Source organism: Botryllus schlosseri, chromosome 9 (assembly GCF_051294905.1).
Source record: "Botryllus schlosseri isolate E-star chromosome 9, Bs_hap1, whole genome shotgun sequence".
Lineage (NCBI taxonomy): Eukaryota > Metazoa > Chordata > Ascidiacea > Stolidobranchia > Styelidae > Botryllus > Botryllus schlosseri.
In genome coordinates this window covers 11819219-11845917 of record NC_137244.1, presented here as the reverse complement: position 1 = coordinate 11845917, position 26699 = coordinate 11819219, and the positions used below count along the sequence as shown (strand labels likewise).

General features: G+C 40.9%; 3 protein-coding genes across 4 annotated transcripts in view; 1 reads left to right on the top strand and 2 right to left on the bottom strand.

Moving 5' to 3' along the window:
• Window positions 1-26699, bottom strand: part of LOC145446552 (alpha-1,3-mannosyl-glycoprotein 4-beta-N-acetylglucosaminyltransferase A-like) — a 257727-nt gene that overhangs the window by 185431 nt on the left and 45597 nt on the right. The gene's annotated exons all lie outside the window — the stretch shown is intronic.
• LOC145446570 (uncharacterized) overlaps window positions 1-26699 on the bottom strand; it is a 51779-nt gene that overhangs the window by 11452 nt on the left and 13628 nt on the right. The window lies entirely within an intron of this gene.
• Window positions 3494-26617, top strand: LOC145446525 (uncharacterized). Of its 2 annotated transcripts, none has more exons than XM_080324860.1 (14): window positions 3494-5467; window positions 15578-15679; window positions 17288-17386; window positions 17604-17720; window positions 18266-18469; window positions 18614-18752; window positions 18828-18892; window positions 20441-20638; window positions 20925-21227; window positions 22374-22499; window positions 22561-22695; window positions 25363-25473; window positions 25539-25637; window positions 25717-26617. In XM_080324860.1, exons 1-14 carry the CDS (start codon window positions 5273-5275, stop codon window positions 25933-25935), a joined length of 2112 nt encoding a protein of 703 aa, XP_080180986.1. In that variant the 5' UTR covers window positions 3494-5272; the 3' UTR covers window positions 25936-26617. The 2 variants fall into 2 exon arrangements, with proteins under 2 accessions (XP_080180986.1, XP_080180985.1); XM_080324859.1 differs by lacking the exon at window positions 3494-5467 and adding an exon at window positions 6813-15145.

The following is a 26699-nucleotide window of genomic DNA, read 5'->3' as shown; positions in this document are numbered from 1 at the left end:
ATTCTCTAGAGCAGGGGCTGGCAACATACGGCCCGGAAAAGGTTCCCAGTGCAGAACCTATGTCCTATACCGAGGTTCGTTTGTGAACGTGAACCTCTAAATTTTTGTGGTTCACACACAGAACGTGAACGTGAACCTCGCGTTTACACCATCCCTAACCAACATGTTTAAAACAAAGCGTAGTATCAGACATGTTTTATTGTTGTTTTGTCTGTTTTTATTTTCATCCATAACATCCTAAATTACGATACATAGGTTTTCGCGAGTGCACGGCACGGAATGCTGGAATTGTAAATATTTACACGAGACAAATCAACTGAGAGTAGTCCATACCGCATACTGCGTTGTATAGATTTGCAAAATCGTTCCCCCTCGAAAGATGATTGAAGACACTATGCGACGACTAAATGCTCGCATGGTATTCATCAACGTCGTCTTTTAGTGCGTCTTGGGGGTTTAATCCGATTCAATTTCATTACCAAGTCTTGGGGTTTTTCAATGCTAGTTTATCCTTAGCGACCATTGTCGAAAGCGTGACGAACATATACATAAAGCATGTCGCACACGGTGAATTCTATGTAGTGAACTACGATTTTGTGCCGTCATGACGTCATGAATCTTCAATTGGTACGTCACAGTTGATTGACATATGGTTACATGGCTCCTTGGAAATTACAAGTGAAAATATATGGCCAATAAGACTTCTTTCGCGAAAAAGGTACCAGAACCCTGTCTTAAACGGACCAAGTCTTTGAGCAGGACTAAATCGTCATGCAGCAGTGGTCGGTGGTCATGATCATCATCAGAATATCCATTCGGTTCAAGCGATAACAAGCGATTGAGAGCATTCATACTCTCACTCTGCACTTGCTCCTGCGTTGCGCTATACTATTCCAGACGGCATTGTTGCGTCACAAAACTGCGTCACAATGCAAAATTCGAGGCTGATTGTATGGAGGTTCAAGGGCCATGATCAGAATAAAGCTATATTTTCGTAATCAGTACAGCGGCAGCTTCCGATTGATACCCGTTTATCGAATTTAGTGCTCGGCAAGCCGGTCACAAATTACGGTAAAATTGCCTTTGGCCAAATGGAAAATGTGACGTAACCCAGCAATCGCAGTGAGCCGTGCGATTTGGCTGTAACTACTCAAGGATTCACCAACCTTTTTGAAACTAAGTGCTACTTCTTGGTCACTGATTATGCGACGGGCCACCAGTTTCTCACGACGTTTATCCGTGCTCAGTTGGATTTCTTCACTTAAACATGCAGAGCGCTGGGCAGGGTTTTCCGTCCCTTACACCTAGAACAGAAACTCTCACTCACAGGGACTCTCACCAGCGTATCCGGGCTCGGTTGGTTGCCGCACTGCGCGCCGAAGCGTCAATCTCCGCGTCGAGACTAGGGAATACTAACTAGATACCCATTAACTCTCCGCGTGGGTGAAGATGAGCAACGCCCAGATCGAATACTGCGTTCGTCCGTTGCTTGAGGTCGGCTGACCCATGTTCAACTGCTGCTCATATTAAACCCTATTCTCCGCTTCGACTTTCCAATCTCTCATTTGAATATTTGCTACTGCGACCCCGGGCGACTCATTTGGCTCCCACGGGCACCGCGTTGGCGACCCCTGGTCTAGGCTACACCATTGTAGGACACTATGCTTAAAGTATCGCTTTTTTGTCGTTATTTATATTTAGCCAGGATAGGAGGAACAGGGCGCTTTTCATTTTTGTCCTTGATGTTTTTGTTGGATATGCACCTACTCATGAAAATTCATTCACATATAATTTATATTTTGTAAAATATCTAAAATTTAAAAAAAAAACGAAATGACGATTACGTCGAATTTGGCTACACCAAATTTAATCGAAATGGTCTCATTTGTGCTCAATATCTGCATTGCTCGACTGTGAAGTCACATACAGTGGCAAACCACCGTGACAACCACCGAACATAAACAGCTTGCTAAAACAAAATCAAGCGCAAGATTCGCACCGAGGTAGGCTATATATCATTTACTCACTCGTTACCTGTTTTCATTGATTACGTTTCGTTCGTTGTTCTTTAAACAAATATATTTCTATTTCACTCAAACGGACCTCGGTATTTTGGAGCCACTCTGGGGGGGGGGGGCATGACGGTTGAGAACACTGTTCCCTCTCAGCTGCGTCCGTGTGCAATTGCGCAGTGCTGACATGGTTTCTGCGCACAGGAAATAGAAGCTTTTTTTTAGTCGTTAGTCGTTTTTTAGTCGTGTCCAAGGGACCTCCAGTGAGTTGGTGAGTACGGTGAGTATTGGGGGGGGGGGGGGGTACATGACGGTTGAGAACACTGTTCCCTCAGCTGCGCCCGTGTGCAATTGCGCAGTGCTGACATGGTTTCTGCGCACAGGAAATATAAGCTTTTTATTTAGTCAGACTCGAGTCACGATTTTCTGATGACTCGACTTGCCTCGAGTGATTTTCTCAAAATACGGAAATGACTCGACTCGACTTGGACTCGAGTCATTGCGCATGACTCGAGACTCAGACGGACAAGACCGATATTTCATTGTAATTTCGAAGAACAGTTAAGTAACCACCCTATTGGGATTTCGTCTATTGGTACTGGTACTTGAAAATGTGACCAGAAACTGTTAAAAGTGAGGAAAATTAGTATTTTATAAATGCGAACCATTCGATATCACCAAACAGAGTTATAAAAGTGGGTTTAACAAGACTTTAACTGGAATCTGAGCAGTGAACACAATGACTTGGACTCGGACTCGAGTCATAATTCCATGACTCGGACTCGAACCTCTGCTCGATGACTTAGTCTCGGACTTGACTCGGTGGTGAATAGAAAATGACTCGACTTGACTCGAGTCAAAACTATAAAAGTGAGATTGACTTGTGACTCGGAGCTTTATGACTTGGTTACAACCCTGAGTCCAGTGTTCAATTATAGAGACTACAATACAGTCTCTATAGTTCAATCAAGGAGACTGAATGTAATTACGGGCAATTCTGATTACTTTTTCGTTTAAACGTAATCGTAGTCGAATACTTCGAGATTTCCTGTAACCGTAATCGCGACATTCGAAGTAATTTTAATCGCAAACGATTACATCATGCAGTAATCGCCGCATCTTTGGTTGCGATCTTCTTGAAATTCACTCAAAAAACTAGAAACCAGTTGTGCTACCATGTCGGCACTGCGTATCCCACACTGTGATATAAGCATAAAATGATTTATTTTTTAGTGAAACGGAGCAATTTCCCCCGACTACTCCGTGACCGTCCCGCGTAATGTGATCGCATCGCACCGATGATTCGATTATTATTATTATTTATCTTTGCATCATGGCGTTTGTGCCGTGGTACTCGAATGTTGATATAGAACGATAAATGATATACCAGTTATCATCATTCACTCCTATTTCTGACCACAACAGAAGAACTTAGGCCTAATCAGCCGCTCGCTTCGTGAGGTGGATAGGCAATAGGCATCTAGGCGTAATGGTGCAGGCGCGGCAATCTACAATTCCTTCCACGCACCCTCACATTTAATGAACGTTGAAGAGTGAAAGTCACCGCTTGTTCAGTAGCAACGGCACGCGCGCGATCATAATTGGAAAAATTAAGTACACCGAGCAACTCTCCTCTCGATACATTACCTCGAAGGCGATTTCAAGACAAATGTGACGTCACTGATCTCAAGTGAGTTGACAAACAAAGCCGGTGGCCGATTGAAGTAGCTTCGTGTGGAGCGTGAATTAAAGAAACAATGTTCTTGGCAATGCGACCAACGAAAATTATTATCCGCGCAAACAAAGCTGTTATAACAATTCTTGATATGCTGAGACATCTATTATGAAACTATGTTCTCTCGGTGAGATGCTACGCCGACAATTGTCTTACGGGAAACTTGATACTTTATACCGGGAAGCGTCAGAGGTGTCGGTAAAAGTTCTTCAGCGGTTACATTACTTTGACGGGCTTCAAGCAACGGAAGATGAGTTCTTGAATTGCCTCAGTGAGATGGTGATTACCCCTTTTGCTGAGAATAGCATCTTCCTAGTTCGTCTTACCGTCGAAAAACAAGATTTAGAATTGGTGCGATATATTCAATGGCAGTAACTACGATGTGCGTGTATGGTGCAATGTTGGATACATACTGCATATAACTTCCAAGCAAAAAATTACGCGTGAATGTGGGAAGTGAAAGGAATCAAGAGATCAGAACGTCGCATTGTTCGTTGGGGCCGTAAACATGGTAATCCATGGCCTGCGTAATAGGTGTTAGGCCTCGGGTAACCCTAATGTAGTGTAAAATCAGGTTTTAGCATTCTTATTTCATGATTGTTGTTCCAGTAACGATCTGTGTAGCTTGCGTGTTTCATATAATGCAGTGCTCCTCAGCCTTCTTTGGTGTGGTGAACCCCTGACGTGATTGAGACGAACTCATACATCCTGTATACTCAATAGTGTTCAATTTACATGTGTGTATTGTATAATTGACATATGATTGCTAATTGAAAGATAAGCACCTTCGCAAACGTTGACCACAGTCTGTAAACCACGGCTTTATGTGCAGCGCACGCTTGTGCACCATTCGTAATGGTGCACCCCATGCATATGTTGGTGCATCGTGCATTCCGGTTGAAGAACACTGATGTAGTGCAATGCACAAATCTAAATTCCTACATACGCCGATATCTGTATATAGGCCTATATTTAGAATCACAATGACATCCTTCTTCAAGCTTACGTACGTATACTTGATTGGACAAGTATACCCTATGCTACCATGCTACCATTCACTATGATATCACATTTGCGTTGCGCGCGAATATATACGATACACCTCTTTCGCTTTGCTACGCAACTCCGGCCGTAAACAAAATTGCGAATTGCATTCATTTGATATTGTGATACATTACTTCAGCTCTTATGTGTACGATTACTCGAAGATGTTTCACCAGCGTCATATGACCACAAGTAAGAAGTTTCACCAGCGTCATATGACCACAAGTAATATTACTTATATGCCCCAGCAGTGTTCACGAGATTAAACTATATATATGTGATGCTTCATGATAGACATTCAACGATATTTTGGCCTTCAAAACTGCCAATTTGAATAGTGTCACTGCAACTTCCTTTCGTGAATCATTTACAGCCCGTATTTGTCTCTGTCTTTGAATATTATACATTCATTGCGATGTTCTGACAGAAAAAAGTACTATGCCTAATTAGTTAGATCGATGTAAACAGCGGAATCACTTTCATGGCTGATGGTGAAGACGAAAGCGGCGACGCTAATCGCAGCCGGGAATCGGAAAGCGACAGCGAAACTTCTGCACGCAAACGTGAATCACCTAGGGACTTTTCCTGGGACGATGTTTCTGGGAAACTAAGAAGTAATGTGGAGGTGCAAGCGTGGGATCAGTGCTACAAAGAATCTACCTCGGCGGAATATCAGGTAACTGGTATAATCTGATACATGTTCGATTAAAAAGATAGTTGGTGATGCTGCAAGTTGGGGTTAAGTAATGGTATAATTGCACTCACCTGCTAGTGCAAGAAGTGGGTACACCAATCCAAAACTAGATTGAGTACGAAGACGTAGCTGAAAATATAAAACAGAGGTTTCCAGACCGTGTGCTTTTGTGCAGAGATGCCACTGGGATATTTCGGAAAAACCCAGAATTGGAGGCGAAATAAACCCAGAAAAACCCAGATCCTATATTTCACTCAAAAGACACGAGATAGCTGTGAAAATGGAGCCTGATAGTCGTCGAATACACTCATACAGTCATTGAAGCCTTTGATAGTGAATTTACAACAGTTCATAATACACATTTTGCTTGGTTAACACTGCGAATCGCACAAAAAACATGTTGTTTTCCTCTCGACACATCGCAATGAAACAATTTGGGCGGAGCGTGAATACTTAATAGTGTACCGGTACTAACTATATCATCGCGCTGCTAAACTTCAATACAATGCCATCCATTTTCTATTTCTAAGGATGATTTCATGTATTTTCAGAGACCTGAACAGATTGAAAGTAGCTTTCGATTGATTAATCCTACGACAATCACTTTTATTTGGAGTAATCACAGACATACCAATGTATAGTGGAAATAAATAACTGCCAAATCATGAAATTCAGGGTTAGGTTAGGGACTTGGGGTTAGGGTTCGAATGTGCTGATAACCAATGCCTCTTATTAACTTGCTAGGGGTGTCCAACTACTATTAACTTGAGGGGTGTCCAACTACTATTAACTTGAGGGGTGTCCAACTAACTAACTCTCTCTCTCTCTCTCTCTTTGAGTGTCCCTGTTGGAACTATAAATATACTCAGATAACAATAGGATTATATTAGTCGGATCATCACCTGGTCTGTTCATGTGCTTGTGCATACCATGACATTTATCGATACATGCCGAATTGTTCACCAAGTGCCGAGTTCGCTACTGGCATTCGTCCTATATGAACATGACTTTATGCGACCTGGAAGTTACCATTCAATGAAGCTCCCTCGCATCAAGCCAAAGCCTCTCATTTTAGTAGTGAAATAGATTTTCAACACTCTGTCGTTACAATAACAGCAAAATCCATCGACAATGGCGAACTCAAGTGCGCGCATTTTACGATATTGCGACCATACTAATCTAATAATTAATTTTCGAGCGTAAAACTGACCTGGCGAACTGGATGTTGAAAAAAACCCAGATTTCAAGGATAAAAACCCAGAAACCCAGATGATGCTCAAAAAACCCAGATCTGGGTGGAAAAACCCAGGAGTGGCATCTCTGCTTTTGTGTAGCCCGTGTTTAGTATTGCCTCGGTCGCTGAGTATCGCACGCGAAATCGATCGATTTATTGCTTACGTGTTGATGGGAGTTAATTCTGATGGACTGGACTTGCACAATTGGCCGGCAGTTCGGCCGAGAGACTTTTGTTGTTGAGTTGCAGTTGTGCCCTTTTGGCAATTTCTGTTTTAATCTGTGTAGTAAACTTCGCATAAGCTGTTCTAGTAATTCCTACGTTTTTCGCTAGCATTTTTGAGGTTACAAATCATACAAGGGACGCAGGAAGTACTTAATACTTTACAGTTAAAACATAAAATTTAATAAATTCGTATTGAAGAACTGGTGATGTTGGCGTTGCGTGCTAATGATGTAAGTCAGTTGCTGGTCTTTTCCCGAAGCCCATATACGTATCACGCACGATACTTACATGGATTGATGTTCGTATGTGACTCCTGGCTCCCGTTAGTCACTGGCTGCGCGTGCGCAGTGCGCAGCTTGACAGGTGAGAATTTGTGTCCAAATAATTCCCTGAACACAGTGCCGCGTTGCCAGACGATCCGAATTGGTCTAATCCATATAATATGAACAATGTTCAGGAGCACGATGAACACGAACCTCTGAGATATTTAGGTTATCATACCGAATACGAACGTGACGGAACCCCATGCATGATGTATACATTGAGCAGTGTTGCCAATTTATAATCTGGTTTATCGGTGGCTCTATTACTTTTATCTAAGACACACAATGAATGATGCGATACACAATACGAATACACAATGCGATGTGGCGAGCAGATAAGAAGTTATGAAGACGACCAAGTACGGTCTCTCAATCTAACATCCACCACAACCTTATGCCCGATGTAGCGGTGTTCCCTCATCATCTTTCGCTCATCCTTGCTGTTTTCACTGGCTTTTTCGGTCGCCCTTCACCAGGTCTTAGCTATTTCAGCACGGTATTTTGCTGTTTATCATACCGTTCAGAGATTGGTCACTTTCATCTAGCTGGGGTTCTGCGTAAAATCATTTTGCCCTTGATTAAAATCGATTTTAATCAATTAAATAATTCAAATCATGATTTTTTCTGATTTTTTTTTACTCATAGTAACAACAATAACACGAACAAAAGAAAATGGGATGAATGACGAACATGTCAATCAAGGGGATGAAGAATAACGCTTAAACTTTAATAATGTGGGGCTGTGAATTATCATCCAGATAGCCGAAAACGTTAAACCTATGTGGTCATGATGGGTCGGCGGAATCATTACTGATCTGTTGTAGTAGCGAAGAAACATGTTAAGTCAAATCGGGACCATCCATAATAGTTGCATTGCATCTTCATCTTGATTGATGGAGTGGTTTCTGCCAGCAAACTGGATCATCGATGAGGGAATCTTTCGAATTCGATAGAGACTCCGGATTGCGCTTCGTTTGCGGTATCCCACCAGTGCCTCCGAAATAGCAGAGGCATGTTGCAGACAACTAGTATCCACAGCAAAACGCTAACATATTGATTGATTATTATCGCTGTTTGCTCTTTTCCCGTCTGTATGTCAAATAGCTGAACTATACCGGTATCGGTGACGAGATGCTATCTCCGGTTTACATAAAATGCACATGATTGTCCGATAATAAACCACATTCACGCATCTCGTCCGAAAATTTGAAAAAACAACAACAAAATAATCAATTATCTAAAAGTAGTAAAATTAAAATGAAAAATCAACAAAAAAATGCTGATTTAAACCGCAACCCTACATCTAGCCATCAGTGACAAATCATGCGAAAAATCGAGAGCGAACGAGAGACCCGAGAATTATCAGATATCTCACTGAGAGCAGTGGTTATTAACCGGTTGTCCCTGGAGAACCAGGGGTTCACCGAGTCAGTCTCTCTGGGGTTCCTTGGAGGTCACGACAAACACTCAATTCGTACATATGATTTGAGATGACGCGCCCGTCTTGGCCATCATTAGTCGAATTGCGACAGTCGTGGTGGCGCCAAATGCTCAGTGATGTACTCAGGGGAGGTTTGGGCTCGAAATCGAAACTCCGTGCTTCTGAAATGCCAATTCTATCCCCGATATCATAAGCTAACTTGCAATTGAGAAATTGGTGTCGCTGTTGTGTTTCGACCAAACAATACGGTGACACTTTCCAAGGTGACGCTTCGCAATTCTGAACCGGTATATGAATGGGAACAGTAGAAGTCACACTGATTTGCGATGAATATTCATGGTAATGTTTTCGATTTGTGTGGAAATCATATACTTTAATGGTTTTATTCTTTAACAGTTCTCTGTTGATGCACAGTTCCATTAATTTGCCAGTAAATTAAATTATTTATTATATGTGTGTTGTGATTGATTATTGTTCTTGTGAATCGGCGAAAATTTGGGGTTTCGAGAAGGCTTGCACATTAGCCAGGTTAGTAACGTGAAAGAACCACCGTGATACAGTAAAAGCAACGTTTATGATTGCGTTGACGGTGCAATACACGCATCATTATGTTCACCATGTATCAGGAATTGTGCAGGAAGGGTATTCTTGTAGTACTGGCAGTACATCACTCGTATAATGTGACGTAACGAACGAACATAACGAAACAACGTAAGAATAACTGTTCTGGAGAGATAGAGGACGTTTTGCCTAGGGTTACCACACGTCCTCCTTTGGGAGGATTTGTCCTATTTTTTCAAGAAATCGATAATGTCCTCCGACGACGCCCAAATGTCCTCCATTTTGGCAGTTCGTCCTCCTTTATAGCTTTGCGAGCCAGGAGATTGTACACGGGCAACTAAAAAATGTCTGAATGACGCGCGAAATCTGAATTTCGACGGCAGTTAATGCCAGCTGAGTTCACGTGGGAGTGGGGCTTCCGGGAGTGGAGTTGGAAATACGACCTTTTTTCAGTTAACCCTATATTCCTTCCCGTTTTTTCGTCCGCTATTATATCCTTCGTGACTTGTAGAACGTGTCCTTTTTTTTCGGCTCTCAAAATATGGTAACCTTAGTTTTGCTCCTATGACCGTGTTCTAGTATGATACGATAGCCATTCATTTTAATACGGCAGTTAAAAATCAATATCGCTATTCTTCTATCGCGCGTAAGGTCACATTTTAGCCAGTTCTGTTAGTGATGATGGTCTGGTTGCTTTCCCATCTATATATGGCGCTGGGTCGGGGTATTCACCCTTTATAATATAAACTTATACCTAGCATACATTTGTGCACGAGACACGTTCGAGGGTTTAATATTCCTTAGGGTGTGCGGAAGAAGGGGAGCCCTTATCGCAGAATTGGCAACCTTGCACAAATGAAAAAAACATAATAAAATAGGATTGATATTCCGTCGAACGTGTTGGCGTGAGAACTAGGAAAACCCAATCCTTTTGAGTTGGGCTATGATCTGATTTGGCCTATGCATATTGCACAACCACGAATATGAGCTTCCAGACTATTTAGGGCAGGGGAGGTCAACCCATGGTCCACGAGAAGGTTTTGTGTGGCCCGCGAGGTAATTCTCAGAATTAGTTTTAACATAAAAAAAAAATTAATTAGCCAGGTAAAATTGCAAGGCCAACCAAAAGTAGATTAGCCTGACCACGAAATGTTGGATGTTGATGACTAGAACATCAGTTCCGACACATTGGCGTTCCCAGGGGCCATGGCCACATTTTCGTAGATCTTGGTAAGTCACCATAAAGTAGTATATTTCGTAGCAGATCTATTTGACGTGAAATTTTTCTTTATTGTCACTCGATTTCTGGCTTTTAGTATTTGAGCCCTCTCCTGAAAATTAAAAATACGCTTAATTCACAGAAGTGAGTCTTACAATATTCGCAATTAGGAGAGAATGTGTCGTCCAACATGCGACTTCTGTGTGCTCGCAGTAAGATCGTCAGCGATGAAACCTTTGCACAAAATACTGGACGCATGCTCGCTGGAATGTTCGATATCGATATGTCTAAGCGCCGAATAATCCTGTCCTTGCCAAGTGAGCCCAGTGGTATACAGAGGCGACCCGGAATATATTATTATGGATCGAATTTATTCATTCACATATCTGCAGTCTGGACACATGATTGTTATCAATTTTAATGCGTAGTAATATAAGTTTTGTTTTCAACGTTACCTAATTCGGTTCGTTCCTGTCGGACGACTAAGAAAAGGTCATCAACATTCAAGTTCCCCGCACGGTGGTTCGTAAATCTCGTGTGGCCCTTTGGCCGAAATGGTTGGCCACCCCTGATTTAGGGTAACAGGCTATGGCTCCCCGATACTAATGTAAAACGATCACTAATAGTTTCCTCGATATTATGTGTTTCGGAACGGTGCATATAACAAATATATCAAGTTGCATTAACGTAATTATACGCACCCGCGTGTTGGAAATCACATGTTATTCATGTCAACCGAAATAAACCACATATAAGCGAAACATAGTCGCCTCTTTTGCCTTGAAAATTGATATAGTTACCCTTTGAATATAAATTGTTTGCGTTCCTGCTATTTAACTTTCTCGTGATGCGATTCAATGATAATGAATTTGTCAATAATAAACGGAAGCACTTACTCCGTTTTATTGCCAAATCATCATATATCTGGATCGTTGCTATGGGAACTAACTATCGCAAATAAATTATAAGTATATACGGTATACTCATTGTACAGTTCGGCAAGTAGACAGATACTTATTCCTAAAATCCCGACTTGCGTTTCAGTATGTATAATATTTGCTTCGCCAAGTCGCATCGATAGCTTCCTGTCTTTTTATGGTGTCGTAATCTCATGATGCTTCGATACGATAAAATCTCCAGACCTTCAGACGAATTAATTGCTACCCGACAATCACGATTCTCGGCGCATGGTTTATTGCTTAGATATGCGATCGGTTACTCGAAACTCTTCTACATTCATACGTCGTATAAGTTTCAGAATAGTCATGGTGTTTTGATTTGCAATAATTTGATTTGTCATTAATTTTATTTTGATGTTAGCATTGATTTGTCGACATTGCCGTTCCATAACTGTTCTGAGCTGGCTGTTACAAGCTCCCGCGTCGAGACGAATTACACAGTTTGTATTTACACTGCGGCAAATACCATGTTCCATCCGGTGCCTTCGATTTAACTGGGATATAAAATATAGAGGCCACTATGCGTACAGTTGTACAGGATAGGTGAATATGTGTAAGACTTTATTGATGGTAGACACTAGACATGCTGCTTGGGTACCGAAATCACATTGCCATAACTTCACAACCTTCGGAGCATCCAATGTTTCTGATATTACGTTAATTCAAATTCGAATACAGACAAATTTCAGAACGTTCATGCCTGGAATAGTGCGCTCAATACCGGCAAAAATGGTATTTAACCCCTACATAATTTATGATTGTTGAATTATCGGCAACTAGGCATTACATATCCGAATCCGAATACGTCATCTCTTTACATTTTTATTGCGATTCTGAGGCGTATAATCGTATATACAATGGTAATGATTTGTGCCTCTAAACAACGTTAGTTCAATAAATTATACTGATATACTGATAGAAAACTACACGGGAAACGATGAGTTCGCGATTTAGCGATGCATAATAATTTCGTGCTCTTGGTATTCGCGAGGCAGTCACTGTCACTATTTTTAGGCATGTTATGAGGACATCTATTTCAATAGAAAATCATGCAATAAATTTCGTTTCTAGAAGGTACACAGTTCAGCGCATTGTAGATCGCGTGCTCAAGCATCATGAAAAATTCTCGATCCTCCTCAACTAATTTAAGTTATGCTCCAATAACATGATATCAAACGCACTTGAAATTTCCGATGTGGTCAGATTTTATCAGCTGTCGACAGTGTTAGAGATCGTTAACTCAGAGGAGGTCTGCGAGATTATATGATCACATATCTTGTACGATTCGAATGGCAACCTCGGTGGTTGGCGAATAGATGTTAGCATTCTGCGCAACTCCCCAAGCGAAAAAGCTTTGCTGAACTGATACATAGCTGATAAATGTAAGCTAAGGAAATTACGATGACAAAGAAGTGATCAAGAAGGCAGCGTATAATACGGGATTACTATAGTAAAATCAGATCGAGGATTATACAGTGGCGGTCGACTTGTACGGTGTACGACTGTACGTATAGTGCTGGGTGTTATGCAAGTATGGGCTACGGTGATTTCAATAACTTCGTAATATCAGAAAATAATAGAAACTTGTCTTCAAACCTTCCTGATTCTGAAATCTGCTCGTTGCGCTCGATGTCATTCAATCGTTGGTACGTGACGCTGATACGATACACGGAAGCGTATTGGCGATTAAGCGTACCGTACAGCCTATCTTACGCAGTCAAGACGAGATCTCCAGGACGGAATCAGCTAGTAGGCCTGTACAGTTGAACTAACGTCTGGTACAAGCGACAGTCTTTAGTAAAGTCGTAAATTATTATCATAGATTATTATACTACCCTATAGCAGAGAAGATATTTATTGTCACGCAGCCTTGGATTTCTAAATACTAAAACTATATAGGGCATGAAGGGATAAATTTTAAAGCACATCATTAGTCAATGCTCATTCGCAAGCGGTGGTACTCAATTGAAATCATATCTACACTTTTATAGTCTGATATCATAGATGGCATATAATTATCATAGACTATACTATCCCACAGAGCAAAAAAGATTTATTGATATGCAGGCGTCCTTGTATTTTCAAATATTTAAACTACGATGGCGACAAGAGATGACTTTTGAAGTACATCATTTACGCATTTGTAAACAGTAGTAATAATGAGATGTGAGCCTTTAGCAGTTTGATTCACTGTCTATATGGGTGAAACTGAAGTGTACACTGTACAGTACAGTGTACAGTGTACAGATCATGTTCAGTTGTTCTCGCGTATCATACGGCACGGGCCTGATATGGGTATCTGGTTAGGCATAGGAAGAACATTGCCAACACATTTTTCCGATGTAATCTTTCTTAACCACCCGAGAGGAGAAATAAATCTCCACATAAATTCGTAATCAATAATAATAGTGGTTTAGATTCGAAGATTGGTTTACCGAGAAATGCTAAGTCCGCGCCTCATTGCAGGTAGCCTAATCATCAAAACAGCAAAACCATGATTGGACCCGAGATAAACACAATCAGCAGGTATAATCATGACTGTCATATACGTTTGGAACTTCGCTTCGGCCATAATTTCTAATTGCACAGATACCCTATTAATGGCACAGCCCATCTTGGCATCCAGATCAATCAACAAAACAAATTCTCGATATAGACACAACTACTCACATCAAGCATTCTGAAAAATCGCTCATCTTCGCCTTTATCTCATTCTACACCGAACCGTGTTTACGTATGCTCTCGTCCATATGCCCATGAATCTTTCACAATCGATACGAAAAAATTTTACATCCATCAAATAAAAAGGCGTGAGGTCGTGATTTATTTATATAATGGAAAACAGCTTGGGTGATGCGAAAATCATCACCCGTATAGGCTGTCATGTGGAGGAAACGCAACTTAACTCGGAGATACTCCATTATATTCCGATTGTAATCATTGTATTCATTTGAAATAGCGTACCTCTATGCATAGATTTGACAGAATAAAGGCAGCAAAAATAATTTAGAGAATGAGGTCTACTTACTAGAAAGTTGGATCTAAAGAGTATCATGTCAGAAAAGAAGACAGACCCGAACGTGCCACCGCGAAGAAATTCGAAGCATCTAAAGAAGTCAGCTAGGGACAGGAGCAAATTAAGAATCACAGGCACCGACGAAGAAAAAGTGCGCCCTTTTCGAATCGGCGAAGTCGTAAATGAAATAGAATCAGATGCGGAGTCAAGTGAAGACTCGAACTCGGAAGAGACACACCGTGATGGATATTCAAAATTACCTAAATATGAGAAAGTGGCAAATGCGGAACTCGAGGAAAGTGGAGTTGGCGACAACAGTAAACCACAAGTTGAAATGATACAAAATAAGTCCTTGACCTTCCACGCCACCTCCACGGATCGAAAAGGGAAACAACGCAGCAAACGGCAGTCGACCACGTCGTTGATGTCAAATTCCCAAGACCACGGCTCCAACGATATCGCCAAGTACGCGATGACATCTAAAGCGGTTACATCACTGGGGCCGTCTAACTATAGAAGAATGTCGGTGATTGATAGGGCAGCCAGCGGAATGGGAATGAACGCATTTGTCGATGGTGACAGCAAAATTATGAATCACGCACTTCGCGGAGAGTGGGGACAAGTAGAACTTATGGTCAGATTTAATCAGAAAACAGAACACGATGTGTTCGGAGTTGATAAAGTAAGTTCGCAAATTCACAGGGATTTGGATTGCCCTTGAATTAGTTCTCGAGAACACTATTGAGCATTGACATACAACCAGGGCCTTTATTTATTATGGCGTTGGCAGCATATAACGCGACCGCAAGATCGTATTATGACATATGTATAATTGTTTATATATGTATATGTATAGCCTATATATGATGATGACATAATCATAAGAATTTAAAAATCACGCTGCGAATTCATAACGCGTGATCGGGGCCGCGCGCAAGATCGTTAAAATTTGAAAATAACTTGTGACTCGGAAACTCGGGACCCAGTTTTTCTTATTTCTTATTGGTCCCTGCTCTCTACGATATATCAGAAGTGTGTAAAATTCATGCGACTGATGCCAGGCGTTTTAAGGTTCACGCGGCCTAATTGTCTGAGTTCGTGATTGTGGTTTTAGGAAACCGGGATTAATGCGTTCATGCTGGCAGCCAGAGATAATAGACTGGTTATCGTCGAGCGTCTGATCGAATTGGGAGTTAACGTAAACGATCGTGCTGTGGTAAGTGCAATCCTTCAATTGTCGTTCTGTCAAGTGCAGGGATTCATAATGTGTTCATCCGCTCAGTTCCAGTGCCATGACTCTCGCCTCGCAATCTAGGTCACACGGTGATGGTTCTATACCAATACCAAGAAACCATTACCGACATTGGGCATTACCGAGAATGCCATTGCCGAGAATGGACATTAACAGGAATGGACATTGTCGAGAATTGTCATTACCGAGGGTGGACACCACCTAAAATGGACATTACCGAGAATGGCTAATGCCGGGAATCTAACTTCCTGTTCCTAGGACGGACGCTGTCAAGAAATTTACACCTGAGAATCGGCACCGAATGTGATAACGCCGTGATGCGCACGCACGACATGTTCATATGCATAACATGCCCGCATTCCATACATTGTATTCTCGGTAATGTCTATTCCCGGTGGTGTCCATACTGTCCATGCTCGGTAATGGTTTTCTCGGTATTGAGTGTCGCCACGGTGGTACTCAGGGATGCATATAAAACAAACGGTGTTTTAAAACATTTGGTTTAAAACTTATTTTAAAGATTGTTTTAAACAAATGCCTTTGAAAAAATGGTGTTTTTTTATTCAAACGATGCCTAATTATGCCATAATTGTGTAAATACTTGCGATAAAACATGTACTATGAGCCGATTTAAACCTAATGTAGTATACGATGTGGGGTGGCTAGAACCCTCGAAATCGTCATCGATCAACAGTTATAACAGATATAGATCATTGGTACGAAATGGGTGTTCTGATATGAAGACCGGCGATCGTAAAAGTGCTACATAACGATCTAGTCCTAGTTAAAGATATATTTGTTCTGTTTATGACAGTGTTCGGAAGCCCTTTACGTCGGAGCCATATTTACCCCATATTTTCAATAGTCAATGTCAAACCACTGTGACGTCACAAGTAAAGATCCGTGATGTAATGGCAAAAAAACAACAACCAATAAAACTTGTTTTAAAAAGGGCCCTATTTTAAACATGCTTGTTTTAAATTGATTTTTGTTTTAAATGCAAGCCTAGTGGTATTGTTGGTCAAATGCATGCAGATGTGTTCCGTAACGAAGTACTTTTGGTTTTTCGGAGTACGCAGGTAGGGTTTGTCTATACTTGCACTACTTTATCAAGTGGATACCTCTACTTCTACGTAATGGTTATTAAAGCAAAACCACATACTTTGTAGGCTTTGGATTATGTATAGCAGAAAGCAGTTTTAGGATAGGTTTGCATCAGTTTTACGAGCGAAATCATCATTACGATCACATATATACTGTTTGAAACTAGTTACTTGAGTACTTTTGAGACATCTCACTTCTCTACCCGAAGTAGTTTTTTAATGTTTTAGAAATCCTACTTTTAATTGAGTAGCAATGCTGAATACATTGACCACTTCTGAATACATGGGGTTTCCAACCGCGGCCGCGGTCAACAAAAAAGGCCTGAGTCTGTGTGGTACTCATATTTCTGTTCTCTTGTATTAATAATAATTTATTGAATAATCGAGTTGGTGTAGCACTAGAAACAACTCACTAAGAATATGGGTGAAGGGGACTTGCGGAGATTTGTTACCAAGCCTTTCATTCTAGGACGGGCGGAATGTATTACATTTTGCTGCAGCTTCGGCAAGGGAAGACGTAATCAATGCACTTATCAAAAAGAAGGTTGACAGCAGTGTCAAAGGCGGGGTGAGTAAACACGATTTCGATTCACAAATTCAAATATTCATTGCGCGGACTATCGGGAAGCTGTATGAACCAAGATATAGGTTACGCAATTCGTTTGTGAAATGGTTTTCACTACACTGTGTGTGAGAATATAGTACTGTGTCAGCACTGATATCTCTAATTATTCAATGCATTATCTGCGTGACGGAACTATATATCTTCCATGCATTATACATAGGAGAAGGAGCAATTGCCGATACATATCGCTTGTTGTCGCACCGGTAGCGATTCCCGGACGATAGTGCAAGCATTATTGAAAATGACACCTTTCTCCATGAGATCTACCCCCGACAAGGTAAGATACAACTTTCGCCGTTTCTGTGGCTATTAATTATGTTGCTGCAATGTGCATGAATTCGGTAGCATTATCTGTGTGTTGCATTTATTCTACTAATAATTGAAAAAGATCTGTTCGAAATCAGCATAGCATGTCTTGATATAAGCATAGCAATTTACAACGTAGCTACGTTGTAAATTGCTATGATATAAGTATAACGAGATTTTGATCCATTGTCTGTATTCCAACAATGTTCAGCCCGCGTTGGAGTTTAAAAAACTGCTTCCAGAAAACTCCTAATTTAAGAAGATTTGCCTTGAATGACTAAATTTCAATCATTTCAATACTACTATTTGTTTGTTGCGTTTGTGACAGCAGATTAATTAATGCGTGCGAAGTAAGAACACGGATATAAATGTGGGTTACGCTGTGTGCTTTTATTGAGATTCGCTTAACTTTCAATGTTACCATACATCCCAAAAGAACTACAATAAAAAATAAAGGAGATCCAGAGAAGGCGGATCGATAAATGTATCTCCCTGCAGCGGTTCCGTTTTATTTAGGACGGGATGATTCCGCTTTTTCTTGCCATCGAATCTGGAAATCAGGGAGCCTGCAAAGACCTTTTGACAGCCAACCCGGAAAGTCAACTGAAGTTTCAGAGGCCAGGAACTCTCGACACCGCACTTCATTTAGCGTGCAGGAAGAGAGACTTGGAAATAGTTCGAATCCTCGCTGATTTCAATACCCCAGTGAACTATCAAAACGTAAGTAAAACTTGAAACCCGGCGCGCGACATCGACATTTACCAGCGTATGCGTTGGTAAACGAATCGATGCATAGCCTGCATCATTTCATTTCATATTATCTTTCACGTCATGCTCGTATTTACATAACTTTCTGATATTCAGGCAGACGGGAGATCGCCTTTACATATCGCAGCGTATTCGGGAGATGAAGTCATCGTGAAGTATTTATATTCCATGAAAGCAGACGCTGACATTGAAGATGGCATGCACAGAAGTCCACTCCACATTGCAGCGGAACAAGGTTTGCATCGTTTCATTGCAAATCGATCTATACCTTGAGAGTTTGCGGTCAAATTGATTTTTACCCTTGTTACAGGAAACAATGCCGTTGTCGAAGTGCTTACTGACAGATTTAAGAGCTCCGTTCTTTCCCGAACCAGGGTGAGTAACGGACTTTTGACTCAGGCTATATAGGCATTTGTAGGCAGCCTTTGATCATTTAGTGAAATTGGCAAAACCGCTTACTATATAGGCATTTAGGCAACGAGCCTCTCGTGTCGCGATTACGCAACGCATAAGTTATGAATTGACAACCTGTCCGCTTTCATAGCTTTCAATGTCTGATATATAAATGTCAGCATTCCGACCCTACAACAAGCCATTGGTGTAAATTCTAGTCTAACCCGTTGCCCTTGCGTATAATGACGTATGAGTCTGTCAAAGTAGTCATTGGTGGTACTCGAATAGATGTAACTGAAAATTCCTACCCAGTTACGATTAAAAGTAGCAATTTGCAAGACATTTCAAAATTACGTCAAGTCGAAGTGGAAAATGAAGATCTTAAAAAGTACTCATGTATGTAGTTTCGAAAAGACATCGAGACATTTATTGGTCAATCGACGGCGACCACTTTCACAATTGCAGGTTGCGTCTTCGCGACTATTGGAAGATGACTAATTGGTGAAGTTTGCCAAAATATATCCAGTTACCGTCCTATACGGTAGCTATTTCACCCAATCGTGATCACAATCTCATTTAGTCGCGTGACTTTCCAACATTTCATGAGCGAAACCCTGTATAAAGTCGGTACTCCACAACACATAAGCGTGACCCTTATTACTTGGGGGATTATTTTCTTGACCTAAAAATTGCAGATTTTGCACTCAAATATGAAGACCTTGACATTTTTGACGTTAAAAAACTTAATTTTGACAAAATTTTGCCCGCAACCATTTAAAATAAGCATTGTTGCGCAAATATATCATGTTAAAATTGTAGTACTTTCTTCATTTCTGGTTAGAGCAGTCTGTCCTTACGTAGTAGCGTGGCAAGAATAGTGGAATAACGTTCAAAAGCAGCAGTTGCGCATTGAAGTTCGGTGTATACTGCTGAAGTGCTAGTAACAAACAGGTTGCTTCATGCTGACAATGTTGCCTGTATCGCACTTTTTGGACCGCAACCCAAATCTGAGTTTTAGTAACATTTCGCGATCCACTCGGCACCCATACGTTGAGAAGCACTGTGGTAGAAGAACGAATGTTAACCACGCAGTCAAGTTTCGCATTCAGATTTGAGATATCGGCGCGACCTTGTAAAAACTCAATTAGGACATACTAAAATTTCACTCGTTTTTAGGTGTGTTGATCATGACGCCATCTTAACTTATTTGTTTCAGTCGATGGTTTATGTCTTTATGATATACAATGAGGTTGACCATGGCAATCTACAACAGTAGGTCTATAAAATAGGCTATACAATGTCTAAAAATGTCAATTGTCAAATGATAAGTAAACTAACAGTGCAACTTCTACGACACCAGCGAAATGCAGTGTGCTAAATGTTTTTGACTTTGTACACAATTTTGACAATTTTTTGATCTAACACTATAATTTTGACAAAATTCCAACGTTTTTGACATGTTAAAAAATAATCGCCCCGTAGTTATTAGGCTACAATTCTTCGCCTCTAAAAGGTAAGTTGATATTGCAGGACGGTAGCACGCTAATGCACATCGCAGCACAATGCGGTCACCCAGAGACTGCCATGACATTCTTACGGAAGGGAGTTCCCCTGCATATGCCGAATAAATCAGGAGCCGTCTGTCTTCATGCAGCAGCAATGAACGGACATGCAGGCGTGGTTAAGTCATTACTCAGCAAAGGCGCTCACGTGGATGCCAGAACCAAGGTTGGAACATCCATATAGCATACCTTGCGATTGGACAATAGGACATATAACTTTCCCAAATACTATTTCATCTTTTGATCGTTGCGTATGGTGCTCGTATAGAAATTGTACCAGTTACCGCGAACATAATCTTATTACACCATCGCTTCTATTGATTGCAGCAGGGAGTGGTGGTGGCCTGAGAGGTAACGACTATATCTAGGTTAATGTCAACAATGAAAACGAAATAGAAACAAAGTTGAGCAAAACAATTGCATTGTTTAAATACCACCGCTTATTACTTCAGGAGAACTTGACCGCGCTTCACGTCGCTGTACAATATCGCCGTAGGACGGTCGTACAAATGCTGCTTGGATACGGCGCCCCGGTGCAAGTCGTTGGCGGTGAACTGCATGAAACACCGCTGCATATGGCATCAAGAATAAAAAACGGCAACGAAGTAGCAGAAACGTTACTGAAATCCGGAGCAGAGCCAAATTTTCCCCGCGAAGATGGCGAGACCGCAGTGCACATTTCTGCTAGGGAAGGTCAAGTCAGAACGTTCGTGTTGTTATTGGAGGAAGGGGGGGATATGTTGCAACAGTCGAAGGTAAATGCATCCAGTTCATGATTTATAACGAATATCGCGGGGTTATACTAGCACTCTTTCTACATAAAAAATCACCTACTTTGGCTACAGGCCTACTATACATTTGTTTGCACAGACGGAGGTTACAAGTCGCACAACACAACTTCCAAGCTAGTCAAATATAGATTATTTGTTTACTGGTCTAAATAGATAAAGATATAGTCCTACATAAACCCTGATTTCAGGCTGCAAAGGCAACGATTAAGCAGTAGGCCTAATAAATGTGAATGAAATCGGGTGCTCTTGTAGTATGAGATCGGGATAAAAGGCTCTTTCAGGTCAATCGCATTCGCCGCACAGCAAGCTCGACAATATCATCATTGTGGTGTTGTGAATTTAATGTAATTGTATCGTTTTAATTAACAATGGTTGATACCGCTGCAACCACTGGCCATCGGTGCAGAGAAATTATGATATTCTACTGAAGAACATGGCTACATATTTCATACTCGCATGTCCAATAGGGTTGTTCAAAAAAAACTTTTTTTTCCAAATCTCACTCGCCTAGTGACTAAATCGTCAGGTTGTCCAAGAAAACGATGCACACCAAATTTGACTCAATTCCAACCAGTAACGGCCGTGCAATCTTGAATTGAAATTTTTAAATTATTATTGAAAATAAAAAAATAAAAATTCTCAAATTTTTCTGTCAACCCCATGAAATTGTTGAGCTGTCTTCAAAGACGATGCAAAACAAATTTGAGTCAATTCCGACCAGTAGAAGCGGGTTTATGTGAGTTTTTCGTTGATAAATCGCGGATTATCCACCAATCAAGGATAATCCGAGAAATTTCAACGAAAAACTCCAATAACTCCGTTTCTACTAGTCGGAATTGACTCAAATTTGTTTTGCATCGTCTTTGAAGACAGCTCAACAATTTCATGGGGTTGACAGAAAAATTTGAGAATTTTTATTTTTTTATTTTTAATAATAATTTAAAAATTTCAATTCAAGATTGCACGGCCGTTACTGGTTGGAATTGAGTCAAATTTGGTGTGCATCGTTTTCTTGGACAACCTGACGATTTAGTCACTAGGCGAGTGAGATTTGGAAAAAAAAGTTTTTTTTGAACAACCCTAATGTCCAATTGTCCATTGTCCATCCAGGCTGACGAAAATCCCCTTCACGTAGCGGTTCGATATTGCCGCTGGCGCATCGTTGAGGAAGCGCTCAAGTTCCTAAAAGATCGCAAACCGTTGCATGTATCGGCTTGCATTAATATGGAAAACAAGGTACGTTACCAGCGGACTGAAGTGACTATAACGACGATTAAGCGACGCTATGTTTCAACAGGAAGGAGAAACCACCGTGCATTTGGCTGCGGAACTGACTCGCGACAGAGCAGCTTTCAAAGGTGATGAACAGAAGATCATGAGGATGCTTCTTGAGATGGGCGGGGATCTTAACTACTCGACCAAGTTAACCAGGGTATTGCTAATTTGAATAAGTTTTCCATGACTTTATCTCGCATAACTCTGCGACGTATAGATTATGATGCACGATAGATCTAGGCCAGTGGTTCCCAACGTGGGCGATTTGGCGGTCCAGGGGATCGAAAATAGCGAAGGGGGCGATAGGGGGGCGAAAACGGTTATATTGGAGTCCTGGACCGTAACTGCCGCACCCCAAACCCCCAATTGGGATGGGGGCCCAAAATTCTTTCTTGAATAACATAAATTATAGTGTATTTTTTTGAAAATTTGTGCAATATTTTCAAAAAATTTTCGCACTGCGTGCGATTTCATGGTGTCAAATTTCTTTCTTATTGGATACCCGTCCCCGAAGAAATAATGCGCATGAGTTATAGAAATGGGCATCTCGGCGTCAGCCATTACCACGCCATGATGCAGCAAGACATATGAAATTTCAGGCCATGTAACATGCGACTCCGAGAAATGTTCCAGAACGAGAAAACCTTGGCGGAAAAGGAGTGCCTTTATGCTGATCCACTTCGATATATATACGATATACATATATGCTTAATTGTCCATAGGCGCCTAAATGGCTGGCGCCAAATGTTCCTGTCCTGGCAATCAGAACCCCACAAGACAAATGCCATCCCGCAGAGAAAAATTAATTGCCAGTGCAGAAATACCAATCTGAAATCGTGTGCGTCTTTTAGTTAAGTACGTATGGGCGATTTGAATATCTTTTGCTATAGCAGACATGCCACGAAATGCCATCACGTAACGAAGTCATTATACCCACGGGTCCACCCGAATATGTTTAATTATTATTTGCGGGCCCTACATTTTCCAAGACACCTCACTCAGCTCTACCGGTAAATCTGAATATATGAGCAGAGTGAGGATAAAAAAATTGACAGCAATATATATGCAATTCCAGATCATATTGACCGATTCAATCATGGATGATAGAAATTTTTCGCGCTTCACGTGAATTAAGCTGACTAACTAAAGAGTCAAACAATTTTTGCTGAAAAGTAGCGGTAAAGAGGTATCGGGGTAGGAGATCTGAGGGGCGAAGCCCCCCAGAAGTTTGGTTTATCACCATATGGGGGGGCCAAGACCAACGTTTTGAGGGGGCTGTTACGAGTGGTGTTACGGTCCTTTTGGAGTCAAGTCGGAGAAATGACCTTTAATTTTAGTCAAATCGCCGGTGATTACAGTTTGTATGCCCATTTTCCAGTTCCCAATATTTGGGGGGCGATGATCGGTGTGGAGCTTGAAAAGGGGGCGATGAGTCGAAAAAGGTTGGGAACCACTGATCTAGGCTATGTACTGACACAGTCGTTTTATGAAATATAGATGCGATATGACCTATATCCTCAAATTGTGATATTAATCTTGTTATGACGAAATCTAAATCATCATTGCAATCAGCGTAAATCTGCTTTCGCGCATTTCAAATTTTCATTCCATTTGTGAATAATCTCTGTTCCGATGACACAACATATGCAAAATTAGTGTCCCACCGATATCGAGTTTTTCTGCCAATACCGATGACTAACCCCGATATATTCAGCCGATATGCAAATGATATGACATTTCTAAAGCTTCGCAGCATTTATTTGAACAGCATTACAGTTAGTGCAGTGCTGATTTGGGTATATCGAAGTAAACTAGACAGAAGGGTTGTTCAAAAATAACTTTATTTCCGGAGTCCGCGGTTTCACTGAAGAGATTGTTAGGTTGCCTGATAAACGCTGCACACCAAATTTGGCTCAATCCCTACGAGTAGAAGCCGAAGCAGAGCCAATTGAAATTTATTAATTTATTATAAAAAAAATTGAATTTTTATATCAAATTTTACTCCAAACCTCATGAAATTGATGAGTTGTCTACGAAAACGATGCAAAACAAATTTGACGCACTTCCAACCCGTATAAGCGAAGTTTCATTAATCATACTGGGTTTTCCCACCATCAATGCTATTTCTGAAAATTTAAAACTTTCAACGGCAATAAATTCGCTTCTACCCGTTGGAATTGAGCAAAAATTGTAATGCATCGTTGTTTTAGGCAACATAACAATTTTATAGGGTTGACAGTAAAATTTGAAAAAGAAATTTTCATTTTTTTGCATAATAAATTCAAAAATTTCAATTGGGGGTGCGTCGGCTTTTACTGTTTGGAATCGAGTCAAATTTGATGAGCAGCGTTTCTTTGGGCAACCTAACAATTTAATCAGTGAATCCCTAGAATCTGAAGAAAAAAGTTATTTTTGAACAACCGTACTAGACAGGCTGCATCTCTACATCTGTAGGTTATATGAAATAATATATCCATGTTCCCAGCCTAGCAGTAGAAATCACGTTTATTGACTCCCTGCGACTATGTTATGACGTCACAAAATTGCCGATATTTTTACCTATAATGGCCGATATCGATATTTTTTACATGAAATGGTCGATATCGATATTTTTTCAGAGTCTCATATCGACTCGATATTATCGGCAGAGCGATAATTGGTCAGGCTCTACGCAAAATCACTATGAATTGTTTACCTACTGAATTTTTCACTACCAGTTGCTGTGCACTGATAATATCAGAAGCATGAAGTATAATTTATCAGTCCTCAGTAACATTGCAGTCCTAAATCTCCGATTTTATCATAAAATCGTCTGTTTTGACAGGAGACTCCGCTACATTACACTGCAAGGTCTGGCAATGTCGATACGCTCAAGCTATTCTTTGAGAAGATTGGTTCCGCAAACATGCCGACCACAATCAACAGACAAGCTAAAGTGATTACCAAGTTTTGTCCTATGCAAGTGTGCTGGTTTTACTGATTCCGGACAATCTTTCTCAGAATGGATGGTCGCCTTTACTGTTTGCGAGCGAGGAAGGTCATAATGATTGCGTATATGAGCTATTGAGTCAACAAGCCAGAGTCGATGTATTTGATGAGGTGAACCTGAATTTATCTTTTTTTTACTTACAAAAGCCATGAACGCAGCTAGTAAACGTCTTTCAAATCAATTTCTCAGAATGGCAAGGCTGCTCTTCATTTGGCCGCAGAAAACGGTCGGCTGGAGATAGCGTTGATGCTTTTAAATGGGAAGGCTTTTGTGAATGCCAAGACCAAGCTGGGACTTACACCTCTCCACCTTGCTGCTCAAAATGGATTTAATGATCTGGTCAAACTACTGATCGAGAAGCATGAAGCCACTATTGATGCCATCAGTTTGGTATGTCAAAATTATTAAAGTTTATTTCTAGTCGGTGACCTTAACGGTAATTCTGGATTTTTTTGGATATCCTGACAATGTTACCTATAGACTCATTGGTAATTAGGGATGGAATTAGACAAAAGTGAAAACTCCATCTGCCTGATGAAATTACTACCTCACTCAATTACTTCATACCTCAACCGATCAAACAGTAGAGCTACTGGAGTAGATACTATTGCGTATGTGCTATTGCTAATGTCATCTTATTACATCTAAATATTGACTACCATCTATCAGGGTTGTAACCAAGTCAATAGGTTCCGAGTCACAAGTCAAGCTCACTTCTATAGTTTTGACTCGAGTCCGAGTCCAAGTCATTATGTTCACTGTTCAGTTTTCAGTTCAATGCGGTTCAACCCACTTTTTTCGACTCTGCTCGAGCGATATAGGATGGCTCGCATTCATAATATAGTAGTTTTCCTCAGTCTTAACAGCTTCTGGCCCGATTTTCCAAGTATCGAGAAGGAGACGAAATACCAATAATGTGGTGACTATACTAACCCAACAATGTTATACTATTCTTCGAAAAAACAAGAAAATGTCTGTCTTGGCCGTCCTAGTCTCGAGGTACATGGCTTGGTTCGAGTCATGCACAAAGACTCGAGTACACGTCGAGTCAATAGAAAATTTGACTCGAGTCGAGTGGCGTCATTTTATGCATATGAAAAAATGACTCGAGTGAAGTCGAGTCGCCTAAAAATCGCGACTCAAGTCAATACAATCCTGCCATCTATCTTATA

Bases quoted from the DNA above. Each gene is read 5' to 3' on its own strand.
- LOC145446525 (XM_080324859.1), top strand. From the start codon at position 14,501: ATGTCAGAAAAGAAGACAGACCCGAACGTGCCACCGCGAAGAAATTCG. The intron at 17,387-17,603 runs GTGAGTAAACAC...CATTATACATAG, and splicing joins ACAGCAGTGTCAAAGGCGGG to GAGAAGGAGCAATTGCCGAT. The intron at 17,721-18,265 runs GTAAGATACAAC...CGTTTTATTTAG, and splicing joins TGAGATCTACCCCCGACAAG to GACGGGATGATTCCGCTTTT.